The 14,606-nt window shown below is 36.4% G+C and overlaps 1 protein-coding gene and 1 non-coding gene across 2 annotated transcripts in view; both read right to left on the bottom strand.

Moving 5' to 3' along the window:
• Positions 1 to 14,606, bottom strand: part of LOC112043871 (homeobox protein Nkx-6.2) — a 64,796-nt gene that overhangs the window by 41,690 nt on the left and 8,500 nt on the right. Inside the window, exon 2 of the mRNA XM_024079529.2 lies at positions 2,249 to 2,445. Coding sequence (XP_023935297.1) covers positions 2,249 to 2,445 — 197 coding nt within the window. The remainder of the gene's footprint in view (positions 1 to 2,248; positions 2,446 to 14,606) is intronic.
• Trnaw-cca (transfer RNA tryptophan (anticodon CCA)) lies at positions 6,639 to 6,710 on the bottom strand. Its single transcript has one exon. It is a non-coding gene; the product is annotated as a tRNA-Trp (tRNA).

Genomic DNA, 14,606 nt, shown 5'->3' with positions numbered 1-14,606 from the left:
ACGCTACAGTTTAGGTGCGGGGAGAGAGGGGACGAGTTGTCATCGATACTCGCGATGTTATTTATGACGCAAAACTTCTTAAACGAATATGCAAACATAAAAAATGATTGTTTTTATCGAGTAGTACGGGATATCAATAAAATGAGATTTCTTGTTAGTAAATAAAAGTCGCAAACACTTGAGATGTTTCTTCGCGTCATTTGATATGAAATACAGAGAAAGAGGACTCGTTAAATTATGGGATCTACATACAAGACTTGTATCGAGCTATTGAAATTCTGGGCTTTTCTTCTTTCCAAAAAAATAAAATTATATTCTGTTTGACTCTGTTACGATAAATTTCCTCGATAAACGAGGAAAGGCTTAAAGGATAATGTATGTTATAATATTTTTTTTAATTCATACCATCAGTAATTCCTGCGAGTAGCGCAACCAAACAAGCTGCCTTATGACAAAAAAATATTATGTTAAACTTTTCACTCCGGTATTATTTATCACAGAATCCCTACAAAATAAGATATTTTGCTGTTGTATGTATTTATCCACGATCTAAAAATAATAATAATTGAATTTATTTTGATCAACATATTACTTTTTATTATTTATCAAATGAATTGCTTGGTTACTTATGACAGCACATTCATATAATAAGTAAAACCAGGTCTGTTTGCTAGTACACATACACACACGAAACAAAGAGCACAATAACTGCACATGTCGATGTTCTAACTTCTAATCCGCGTAATAGAGCGAATCGTTTGATTGCGCCGCAGCTAAGTGATTGACTTTTCAATCTCCCTAATCCGATTACGAACGGACTACAATACAAGCTAATTGTACCACAAAACGCAGCAAGCGATTCCCAACCGTATCAACTTCGTGGTAAAGTGTGGAATCGCGTGAACGTTTTCGACATATGGCGTAAAAGTAGTTCGGCTGAGTGCGCTGGGTTGAAGGCCGTAAACTGGCGGCGTTACCCTATTAGAGTGGACATTAGTTAATCTTTAAAGTTTATTGTGTTTAATGTTATTTGTGTTTCGCAATTGTTTAAACTGATAGTTTAAATAATTGGGGATAAGCCGGACAGCGAGAATTTTGAACTTGCTTAGTGTATTTAATACGCCGTACATTGATACGTATAGCGTATACCTAATAAAACGAGATCCGATTTGAAAAATAATATACACCCAGATATTTAATGGGAATAAGAAATAAATGATAGAAATATTCACAGTGACACATTGCACATAGGTTGTCTAGTTAAATTGCGGCTGGATAGTATTAAATGATGATAAATCCATGTCTTGCTAGATGCTTAGTAACATGGCAACCCTACCCTTATAGTTTGGTTAAAGGGTTGCTGCGAAGCCAACAGGGGATATGATAACTCATATGGTGCCGAGGAAAATATAAAAAAATACGCTTACTTACTAAACTTAGGATTAGGAGGTTGAAGGTCTGGACCCTTGAACCCTATTACCTTCCAAAGCCACCTCGGTACCTAACTCCATAATTTACATACTTTCAGCCATCTTATGAGGTATCTGTGTATAACCCGTGCGCGTTAACTTGACACCTGGCTACCAAACACAACCATACAAACACAGTACACACATCAATTATCAAATCCTTTATTTGCTGATACAGTACACAAAGGTCATAAAAATAAATATAATCATATTGAAGTGTGCCTGTATCACGCCAAAAATATTAACATATTAGTTACCTACATTTGAATCAATCGAGAAATTCATTTTAACATATTAATACAGAGTTAAATAATGAATAGGAGAACAATAATAATTGTTTGAAAAATTAATAAAAAAAATATTTAAATCAATAATATAACAAACATTAAATCATATTGTCAAAAGAATTAATTCAAAATGTCATAAAACGCTTGTCCATACCTAAACTATACACTACACAGATTATTTTTAAAACTAATTCAATTGTTCTCTTGGCTCACTAATTAAATATTCAAATAATCATACAGATGCTGTTATTCAGGAAAACTGTGTGGTGGGGAGGAAACCGAAACCTATATCTGCAACGCTCATGATTATGTCTTTCAAATAATTAATTTGTCGTTAATTCTCAAAAATAATGCAATCTCAAATATATATAGGGATCATCATTCGAGCTAGGTGTCGAATTAATCCGCACGCGCTGTACATAGATTGCTAAACAGAACCCTCCGCGCGATCGTGTAGTAAAAGGTTCCAAAGGTATTGGGTGTGAGACTCACCTTGACTTGTGACTCCGTCATGCCGAGCGCGTAGGCCAGCTTGGCGCGCTCAGGCCCGGCCAGGTACTTGGTCTGCTCGAAGGTCTTCTCCAGCGCGAAGATCTGCTGCCCGCTGAAGGTGGGCCGCGTGTGCTTCTTCTTGCCGTCCTTGTCCAGCCCGCCCTGACCCGCGCAGGCGCTGAACCCGCCGTTGCTCACTGGAACAAACAACACTGTCTGTTTGATTTTGTTGACTCTTTTTTTAATCTATGACAGGTTGGCCTGTGATTGCAATCTCACCTTACTGGCCTATTCACTAATTTGGTCTTTATTAGAAAATTAACTGATAAATGTCATAATATACCTACTGTATGATATCCACAAAGGGTTGCCAGTAGGCGCCGGATGACAATCGTCACATATAATCTCAATTTTGTATAAGTCAAGGTTAGTGAATTAGTCTGCTGATGTGCTAATATGGAAGATGCTATGCTAAGATGAAAGTGGACTAATAGGTATGTACAAGTTACAAGTTAATTCAACCCATACCTCTGTTTCTACGCAGCATCTTACATACCAGAAAGCTAAATCGCCTGGCGGTACGTCTTTGCCGGTAGGGTGGTAACTAGCCATGGCCGTAATCTCCCACCAGACCAATTAAGAAAACCTCAATCGGCCCAGCCAGGCCAAGCGATTTAGCTTTCCAATAAAAAAAATAAAAATTGGGCTCGAAGGTTGTCTTCGAATGTCGTACCGAAATTACAAGTGATCGCTAAATGCTTAAGCTATTGTAAATACTTCGTCAGCGTTTCGTCAGGTTTCTGTCCTCTTTAACGAAAACTTATTGCTGAGGCTCCAGACGGTTGGTGACCAGATTTCTAAAGTATTCTTTTCCGGATGATCTGGTCACAATAATGAATATGTCGCTTCGCTTCCAACATCAATATAGACATCAATATAGATGATGGAAGTAAAGAATTTCGACATTCGTATAAATTGTTGCACACGTCTCATGTATTTCGGCCATGGTTTCGTTATTTAGTATGGTCAGTGTTCACTCTTTTAATTATTTTATTTATTTCGTTTAAACCACGTACCTATAGTATCATTAAAGGAACTACGGCTGTATTACGCACAGTTAAAACAATTTAAATTTATATATTTTTCTAATCGTCGCCAATGCTCAGTAATGAAACGCGCGTCGGTGCTAACTGACATTTATTATTAAACTACCTTCCGGACAAATTGATTTCTCGGTCAAAGAAACAATTAAAATTGCCTGTCTTTGTAGTATTTTGACGTTTAATTCCTCTCACCACAGTACGACTGAGTGTCAGCGAGGCGCGTCATAAAAACACAATAAAACCCTCGAGGGCGAAGCAAAAAGCGCATAACATTCAATTGTGATATTTTTTCATTCGTATAAATGTTTTGATGAAGCGACCGCCGGGACTCCCCCGGGAGGCGGCGGGCGGGGGAGGGGGAGGGAAAATGAAAATAATGATAAAAATGTCCTCGCCCTGGGAGGGCTCGCTCTGCATTAGTCTTACTGCAATATCTTTCAGCACATATTATGAATCATATTTTATTCACTTTTAAATCATAACACTCACATTTTAAAACTTAAAAATTCCGATGCTTAATAACTATTAACTACAATCCGAATATTGTAGCAATAGCAACACTTTTGTCATTATATAAAAATTAAAAATTTTGATAAACCCCCAAATGTCATGTAATTACTAACTACACACTCGATCAAGTCTCTTTCAGTGCGCTTTCATTTGAGATCCCACTCGAACATATTTGCAGACATTCTCTGCTCTCTCTTCCCTACTTTCACCCGCATAAATTTTTTAACAGCTCAATCGATTTTTTATCAAACATGTCTAAGAACACTCGCGCATAAGTCACCAGTGAATAAAAAAACCTACTCCCAAGGTCACAAGTCCTGGGATCTGCTCGAGATGTTTCCTCTACTACAAAATAATGGTACAATCACTATCGCTGCTACCCGTCACGTCACATAAGGCCTAATCCCTCTCATTCTGAGAGGAGACTCGTGCTCAGCAGTGAGCCGAATATGGGTTGTTAATGATGATGCTGATACAAGTCTACCTTACTTGCCTTTGCTAGGAGCAACAACTGACTAATTTTCGAAGTACACAAAGGTATTGCCCTCACAAGCCTTAACAATTTCTCAAGAAATCAAGAAAATATTATCTTGTTTCATCTTTTGTGTTTTTATTAAATTATTTATCGTGAAAAATAAACATCTTATTCATAAATAAACATTCATAGTTCAGAGGATAACATCCACTAAACCAAACCATGACAGTTTCATGTAAATAGCTAGTAAATAAAATAAATCAACTACAAAATGTATTCTTACCTCAGTCTTATATATTATCTTATATTCTTATATACTTAATACAACCCGCTCGAGGAATAAACAAAATAAAAACAAATAAATATTAATTCGCGAGCCCGTAATAGATGCTGCATTAATATTAATGTAACTCTGAGGCCGAGGTAGTGCGATTATGCGGAGTCGGATTGTTTATGGCCGCCTCTTGAGTTATGGACTGATTTATGGTGTGGGCTATTGTTTATGGTCCGAATTGCTTTGGTCTAGTTTAAGGTCATGATTTTGGTTTGTTTCTAAATTAAATATCTATGCAATAATATAGACATTATGACTTCGTTTTTCCATATTTCACGTAAAAACTTTCAACCTGAATATACGATAGTAAAATCTACTTTTAACTTAAACGATGACTTTAAAAATTGAGAAATTTATAGAACTATCTTCACACTTAACTTCTTTAAATACCTTTATTTCTCTTTATCATAACCTATATACCTAATAGGTAGCAAATTCGAAGTAAAATCAACCTTAGATATATAAAAAAACCTTCCCTGAAAAAAAAAACATGTCAATAGTTTTTGAGATTATCTCAATCTTACAAACGTACACAAACATTACAGACATATTTTTCTTAGGTAAAAGTCTTACTACGTCATAACATAAAGCCTTCGTCGCTAGGTACATAAAAGTTCAGAAACGGGAATACACCCATTTCCCTGTTTCATTTGCTCCACATAGCCAGCCGCCATCGATTTACACAAAGCTGTGTTCAATTCACAGCCGAATATCAACTCTGTCCCGCAAAACTTATGGTTGTAATTAATCTGACAGCCACCAACTGTGGGGTCCTCGGGTGCAATTAATTGTGAACTGTATCACGGTGGAGTAAGGTTTGATGTCGTTGGAGTTGAGTGCTCAGTGACTTTTGGTGTGAGTTGGTTTCGTTCAGTAAATATCGTACATGATCGTGCAGGACGTTTGCACACTGTGTTTGCTTTTAACAGAAAGGCTTTTTTGGTTTTGTGGCTCTTAATGCAGAGAACAGGCGTCTCTTTGGGTGTCTTTTATATCTTTGGTTTAATTCACCTTACTTTCAAAAAGAAACATGAAAATTTTTATGTACACAATAATACCTAACTAAACAATTAATAAATAATTAAGCGTTAACACTACGAGGTACAAGAGTGTAAATAACAAAAAAAATATCAAAAAATGTCTGTCTACTATTCTTGAGTAAGCTTAGTAGAGAGACAATTTTTGATTTTTTTTGTCATATTGTCTCTCTATTTTGTCTACAGGTTTAGTCGCTTTTTAGTGATAAGGTTAGGTAGGTCTAGCTCACTAGCTAGGTAGCTAGCGAGCTAGATCTACCTCACTTGACTGACAAACAGCGTTCATAAAATGATGTAATTCTAATTACATTGGACAACCTTGTATAACAGATGATTCTTTGGTTATAATATATGGTTAACAGCTTGAACAATATCTACACAGAGTTATTACAAAGCAAATGCAGAATAGAGAAGGTATATTATTAATTATTATTAAACCATTTCTTTATGCCATTCAAATCTATTGAATAGACTTTCATACTGACTTTCACGAATATTAAGAAGAAGTGCTAAGCTTGAGCTTTTAAATTATGAATAATTTACTCGTATTGCATTTATCTAGCATCCAGAGATTTCATACGCGTAGTTCCCATTCTTGGAATACGGAGTTAAAATGTAGCCTATGTTACTCCCTGATAATATCGCCTTCCATTGGTGACAGAATATTTGTAGTCGGTTTAGAGGTGTAGGCGTAACAAGCAACGCACATTCGCATTTATATATTTAGAATTAGAGTTTCTCGTACGAAGGTCAGACCGACTGTCTATATATTCTGTCAATATCTATAATTGTCGTTATACAATATTCGTAAAAGTAAAAGAAAAAAATGTTTAATAGTTTCACCTCGCTTTAATAGTTTCACCGCGATCAAAAACTTCTTTTATTTGGTTAAAACACTTTCAAAAATAGAAATGTAAAAAACGAGAATCAATGACCCCGACGTGATTTGAACACGCAACCTTCTGATCTGGAGTCAGACGCGCTACCGTTGCGCCACGGAGTCTGTGACAGCGGTGGCCAAATTATTGTACACTTCACCTTGTAGCTGTGTGACGTATACAGATGCAAACGTATGTATGTGGTATGGAAATTATTTTTACCGCAGTTTACACTGAAGCTTCAATAGCTCAATATTAATGAGGACGTCCTTCGAGAGTTCATTGGTTCGATCCGCTGGACTATAGTCGTGGCCACTCCTTTTTAGACTAGTTGAAGGGGAACTGGGATATTGGTCATACTAATTAAAACATAATGAAAAATATACTTTTTTTTTTAAAGCGAAAGACATTGTGAGACGTTGTGCTGGTAGGTGACTGAAAATGACTTTCATATAAACAATAGCTCAACGAGTTGCGAAGCTGAAGTGGCAATGGGCGGGGCACATAGTTCGAAGTGCCGATGGACGTTGGGGTCCCAAAGTGCTGGAATGGCGACCACGCACTAGTAAGCGCAGTGTTAGCCGACCCGGTGGACTGACGACATCAAGCGAGTCGCAGAAGTTCGCTGGATGCAGGCGGCTCAGTATCGTGATTGGAAGTCCCTACAGAAGGCCTGTGTCCTACAGTGGACGCCCATCGGCTGATATGATGATGATAAACAATAGACAAGCAATGTGTACAAATGTTTTGAGGAGCCAGGTAAAAATAATTTACATAATATACGTCGTTTTTAATAACTGACTTTATAAAACCAACTCGTTGGTCCAATGGTTAGCTGGCTTTTGATCAGATTTGAAAACTGTTTGAAAAGTCAAGTCTGTCACTAATTAGTGACAGGGTTGACTTTTTAAAAGTGCTTTTCAAAGCCTACTTGAAGTAAATGTTTCGTAATTAACAACACAATCGAATGACATACGTATATATATATATATATATATATATATATATATATATATATATAGTAAAAAGCTCCATTTCCGAAGACTGTTAAAACACCATGCGCCAAAAAATAAACCACATAACTTATCCCATACGAGTACCATGTATACAGCACGTACTCAACCACCCCTACGCGTTAACGTCTGAGCCTTCCCGTTGTCTCCTCGTTAGCTACAAATTGCCCCGGCCTCCCCCGGGCACGCACAGATTCGGGATAATCGCCCCGGGTATAATGTCCCGGGCATAATCGGCCCGGGTATAATTGTCCCGGTTATAATTGTTATTGGCCAATTCGGTGCGTTGGGAGCTCGTCAAGATCTGCCTCCTTTGATCATCTGAAGGGTTAGAGTGTAAATGTTACGATCTGCTTGTTATTTTATCTTGTTTTGTCAACTTTGGTGATGTTGTATTCGATGGGACTTTTGGAGCGATGTAGTAGACGATATTTCGTCAAGTTAGAGAAGGCAGAATTGTGACTATAAAGACCTGTATTGATCTTAATTACTAGTACAGCAATAAAAAAACCTAACTGGTATCGGTGAGTATATAGTGAGTATAGAGGGAATACGGGACGGGATACGGGATGGGACTTGGTAAATAGTCGTCAAATAAGGAAATTAAGAATTCTGACTGTTAGGACCTGATCTGATCTCTCGAAGTCAGTACGAATTACTGATTGAAGAATTTAAAAAAATCAATCATAATTAAAAAAAATGTCTTACGAGAAAAAACTCAATAAACTATATCAATGGATAAACACTGATTTAAATTAACATAACAAACAGCCTTTAATCAGAATCTAAAAATGAATATTTATGAGCTCAATAATTAAAACTTGTTAATGTGAAATGATAAATTTAAACGAGATATACTCACACGCACATATCAATATAAAGTTAACGCAAACGGGCAAAGTTTATATTGTTGTAGAAACAATAAACTTGTGACAAGAGTCGACAAGAGAAGGAGTATTAAAGGAAACCGCCCGAGGCGCGGGACAATTAAAACTGTACCGACTTTGCGGAACAACCCTTTACGATTATTTGGAACAAGTTGGAATTCTTGAGACCGCGAAGGGAGCCTGGCGGGGGGCGTGGGGAGGAACGGGGAGTGCTCCGTGGAGTGGGAGGATTTATTTATACATGATGGAGCCCAGATTTGGTGGGGAACGCGTGTTTCCTTGTCGACAATGGGAATCTGCTTGTTGATTTCCTGCGTAGCTGTTTGCGGGAGATTTTATATCGTTGATTGTTATTGTGTACAATATACATGTGATACATGTTGTCGCCTACTATCGATGTAAGTGTTACAGTCTGGTTATTGGAGCGTAGTTAATTATAGTGTTTGTGGTTGTTTATTGAGGTAGAGCAATATAGTATAACATCTAAACACTTCGTTATAATAGTTAAGTTATTTATTTTAATCTATTTGAAACTACATCAGTAATCAAGTAATTAGCCCATGAGACTAAGATCACACATTAAATTTAGGAAATGTATTTCAAGAAACTCTTAGTTAGAGCAAAGTTAGAATGTTGGTGGTATCACCCTGGTGTCTCATAAAGCACTTTAGCCCGTGGTTTCCGGTTATTATTAGTCAAAATAAAAGTAGGCATAAATACAAGCACTTTTAGACACCAAGTTTGTCTGTTTTAGCAAATCTCCTAAGTAGAACCGAACTGATCACTTGAAACTACATCAGTAATAAAGTAATTAGCCTATGAGTTTAAGGTTCACCCATTAAATTTAGGAAATGTATTTCAAAAAATTGTTAGCGGGGCAAGTTAGGAAGTTGGTAGAGTCACCCCGGTGTCTGATAAAGCACTTAAGGCCGTCGTTTCCGGTTTATTATTAATCAAAATTGGTTTATCACAAGTAGGCATTTTTTAAACACCAAGTTTGTTTCTTTTAGCGAATCTCCTAAGTAGACCCTAACTATTTACTAAGAAGAGTCAACAAGGAAGTATTTATTAAGATGATGGAGATAGTTGCGGAGCTCTTACAATTCGTATAGGTGCAGAGTGGTGGGTCATTGCTCCAAATCGTATTCAGTAAAAAGAGAAACCAGGCAGTATTCTATTAAAATTTCCTAATCTAATAAATAAAATATTAATGGTATTTAAGTTTAATAAAGACACTATTGAATAGATTGGAGCTTCTAATAAAGGTAAGCTTTGGCCGCTAAAGCTCAAGTAATAACAAGCTTAGTTACACGCTGTCGATGTTGTAACGACGCCCGGCCTGTGACGTCACCTGCGAACCAAAAAGGGCTACCTGCAGACGAGCGACAATGGCTAGCGTTTAAAACAATCTTCATTCATTGTATAATTTGTTGTTTAAACTTTAAATATAAGATTTTCTCTTCAGGTTATGAGGAAAACCATTGCCTACAATCTCGTGCGCGTACAAACGTTCTGATCTATCTTACTAAAAGCCCTATTGCTAGTCAAATAGATTAGCTACCGAAACAGTAAATCAATTAACTTTATTATTTTATAAATACTATAAAGTAGGAATTTTGGTTTGTAGTAGTGGAATTTTCTGTGACAAATTTTAGAGTGTAACGTTTGTAGCCACTTGGCTTCGTTAAATTTCAAGTAGAATCTGCTTTTCAAACCGGTAAAGTCATAATCAGTCAACTTGAAGGCTAAGCAAAGGTACAAGCTTAATTAACCTTATAGTCGTAGACATACGAGTTTTTGCAGCTTTACAATAAAGTAATACTACTTAAAATACACGAATTTCATTGGACTTGAAGAAACGCATAACACATGAAAACTGCAAAGGCAACATTTCTCAATAAACCTCGAAGCAGTATCTGCGACTTTGCAAAAGCGATATTAATTCAGATAACTTTTTGCCGCTCGCCTGTATGCGCCCTAGTACCGCCGCCATGTGGTGCGTTTAATTAATTATGGCGGAATATGTCGAAATATGTCGGAATATGTCGGCCATCGCGTCAATATTAAACGCGCGATAACATCGCGAGATTATAAACAGTCCACTCCGGCCCGTGAGTATACTAATAACAGTTTTCGCTATTTAATAATGAATCCCTGGCAAGTTTAAATTAAAAATTATTTCAGCTAGAAGGACAAGATTTTCTAAATCCCTTCCATCGTATCGAAAAACTGTCGTAATGATATCTTTGAGTAAGTACCTACCATAATAACTCAGATTTGTTTTAAATAAATTCTCGTTTCAGATTTCTATAAATTATTATTTTCAAAGACTTAACAATTAGTTTGACGTTTAGTGGTACATCAAGTGTGTTAGTGACGTCACAAAATAGACGACAGCGTTTTTGAATTTTGGAAAATTTAAAAAAATATAAATATAAATGTAATACTTCGTGTATAACATTAATTTTGTTTAAGTGTAGGTATTAAATTTGATATGAGTCAAGTACCCTATTGTACTATATTGCATTACGTACATTGAATTTTTTAACAAATTGGTTTTATAACAATTAGGTAGGTACTATGTAATGTAATGTATGTATCAATGTTATAAGAAACTAGCACATGCCACTGGAATAAAATATAGCCTTTTTATCAAGTATAATGTAGGATTTTAATCCTTAAGTCATTCTTCAAATTGTTCGAGTACTTTCAGAGCCTATTCAATGCAAACAAACGAACAAACAAGTAAAATCCTCCTGTATAGATAGGTACCTACTGTCTATTTGCTACAATTCGTAACAAATAGGTACTCGTAGTAGTTAAAGAGCCCCCATCGAAGTGTAAGCCTTCTCGTAATGTTCCGCGCAATGGGGTGTCTGATTGCGATAAATATTTTAATGAAATCTACCCTCCGCCCGCCCCGCCGCCCCGCCCGCCCAAGCACCGCAAGCCTCGTCCCGAGGGGTGACTCTATGGCTTACTTACAGTCCCCAGAGGTAAGTGTTACTTACTCCACTTATAAATACCTACGTTTTATTTGTTTGAAAATTGAATCCATACTAATATTATAAATGCGAAAGTAAGTCAGTCTGTATGTCTTTCCTTTTCACGGTTTAAAAATATAGTTTTAACGTGGCCGTCCGCTAGATTTTCATCTAAAAACAAAATTACATTTAAAATAAATCTATATTAATATTATAAAGCTGAAGAGTTTGTTTGTTTGTTTGTTAGATTGAACGCGCTAATCTCAGGAACTACTGGTTCGATTTGAAAAATTCTTTCAGTGTTAGATAGCCCATTTATCGAGAAATGCTATAGGTTATATATTACCCCAGTATTCATACGGGAACGGGAACCACGCGAGTAAAACCGCGCGGTGTCAGCTAGTTATTGATAAGCACACAACACGACACTATGTTACAAGTAATTGCGTAGAGGATACCATATACCGCATTGAAGCAGAGTGGTGGGCATAAGCTACAAATCTACCGCAGTGGACTATTAAAATAAGATACGTGATAGCCCAGTGGATATGACTGCCTTCGATTCGGAGGGTGTAGGTTGAAATCCGGTCCGGGGCATGCACCTCCAACTTTTTAGTTTTGTGCATTTTAGGAAATTAAATAAAACAGGAAACCTGCATAACTGAGAATTTTCTTAATTATCTACGTCTGTGAACCCTGTTAATCCGCATTTGGCCAGCGTGGTAGACAATTAGCCTAACCCCTCTCATTCTGAGAGGAGACTCGTGCTCAACAGTGAGCCGAATATATGTTGTCAATAATAATGATGAATGATGAAATACCTTAAGTACGGTTATAAAGGCTACTAACATAAAACAAATTTTGCTGTTTTCCATGATAATCTAACGAGTTGATAATTATGAAAACGAATTATTAAGTTAGTTTTTAATTAATAATATAACACGGAATATTTAAAAAATAATTGTTATTCATTAGCCCCACAAACGGCTTGAACGATTTTACTTTTATTCATGTTATAAAAGAGGTTTAAAGGTAATAGATACAATTTTAGATTATGTTAGTTAGGTATATTCATCGGATATTGTAATTCCGGTTTTTGTATAAATATCATAACATTATAACATTGATGTGCATATAAAAAACTAGAATGAAGCCAACCAAGTACCCAGCGTAAGCGCGCCGCAGTGAAAACAAAAAAAAAATAAAAAACAAAACAAAAAATCCAATTCAAAAATTCCGCTCCACCAAAAGAGCATACGAATTCAAACTGCATTCGAGGAGACTTCAATTTTAATCCGCCGACATATGCCGCGCCGCCCCACTACCCCCTGGGTGGGGGTGAGGGGGTATTGGGGTAATTAAAAAAATGTGTCCCACTTCATAGCGAGCGCTCAGACCGCAGCGCCCCGCCGGTAATTAATAATATCTGAGTTTGACCTTAGGCCGGTGCACACACAGTGCTAGGCTATGGACAATTCGAAAACAATCAGAACAATATCTTCACATATATTGATACAAAAATAGAGTGAATTGTGAGTATGGTTTAGGAATATTATTTGTTAAGGTTTTGTCTAAATCGTTTTAAATAATCAGGATAGTTTATTTTTTTCTTTTTACAGAATATTTGCCATATCTTTTAAATATGACCAATATTCCCATTCCCCACCAACTAGTCGGGAAAGACTGTGCTACGAGTGGGTACGACAATAGACCAACGGGGCGGGGATCGAACCACCATCTCGGTGATGAGTCCCACATCTCTTACCGTTCAGCTGTTGAGGGTTAGTTAAATAAACTGAGTTCATCTTCAAAATACATGTCTACTTACTATTACGAAAGTTAATATCGCCGATTTTCTTGCATTTGTCTGCTAGTAATATATGAATGATTTTCGTTAGTTATGTTAATGAGAAGCTTATAACATACACAAGTATTGGGAACATCAAAAGAACCAAGAGGAAAAAATATTGTTTTATTTGATGGTATCGTATTCATCGAGGCAGGTCAGTTATATAAAATTTGCCCTTATACTTCAATGTAGTTATCATCAACGAAAAATCGCTAAAATTAGCTATTCAGAGTAGGTAAGACTAATAGAAAGAAAGAAAGAAAAAAATACAAAGTATTTTAACATTATGCCACATCACAATATCTCCAATACACATACAACAATATACTCCTGACAAAATTAATAAAAAAATATATAAAAACCGGTTAAGTAAAATGAACGTGAGAGCTTTACAAACAAATTGTAAAAACACTCACGGAATTAATATAGCACGCAATAATGTGACAAATATAAATGCAACAAACAGTAATAGCACTGCATTGTGTCGGAGTCGTACGGCTGCTGTAAACAGCTATAGCGTAGCAATCACTGCAGCGCGGGGTTTAGCATACATGTAATGGCGCACGATGGTTTTGTTTTTAATAAACATCAAGCTACGGACGAATCCAGAATATTTGTGTTATCTCTGATAAGACTGGAAAGTACGTAGTTGAATAATAAAATATTAATATTATTATTAAAAACGGTTCAGTAATTTTGTGTTAAAATCAAAATAAGTGAACGAAATTGTCCATACTGTGGTATCTACGGTCACTATGCTAGAATACTTTAAACAATAGAAATAAAATCTTATGGAGTTTACTCCTTAAGAATCGATTCCCCGGTATGAAAAAAATATGGGCAGTAAAATTCGATGAACGAATGACAGCGTTACGTTTTTTGTGCACAACCTATTCTGCGCACTTTCCACCGTGCACTGTTTCTCCTTGGTTGCGCACCTATCTTTTTTCAGGCGTAGGTATTGAGACGTATAATATATGCTACAGGGCAACATACACCTATTTAGACAGTCGATCTGAAAGAGAAAACTCCATTCGTGCATCGGAGCTGACACACACGTTTTTTAACAAAAAAACTAAACCGACTTCACATATGCATTACTATAAAAAGGTAAATTTACATAATGCATCATTGAAGTCGGTTGAATTTTTTTTGAAAAAAAAGTTTTATACAGTGCAGTGTTCGACTGTTCAGTTAGAATAGTGCAGTTAGTAAGTTAGTTAGTGTAGATAGTGTAGGTTATAAAGCTGCATTACAGTTTCAACTGTCCACGCTTGACTTCAATCAA

Source organism: Bicyclus anynana, chromosome 22, assembly GCF_947172395.1.
Source record: "Bicyclus anynana chromosome 22, ilBicAnyn1.1, whole genome shotgun sequence".
Classification (NCBI taxonomy): domain Eukaryota; kingdom Metazoa; phylum Arthropoda; class Insecta; order Lepidoptera; family Nymphalidae; genus Bicyclus; species Bicyclus anynana.
This window is presented reverse-complemented; position numbering and strand designations above follow the sequence as displayed.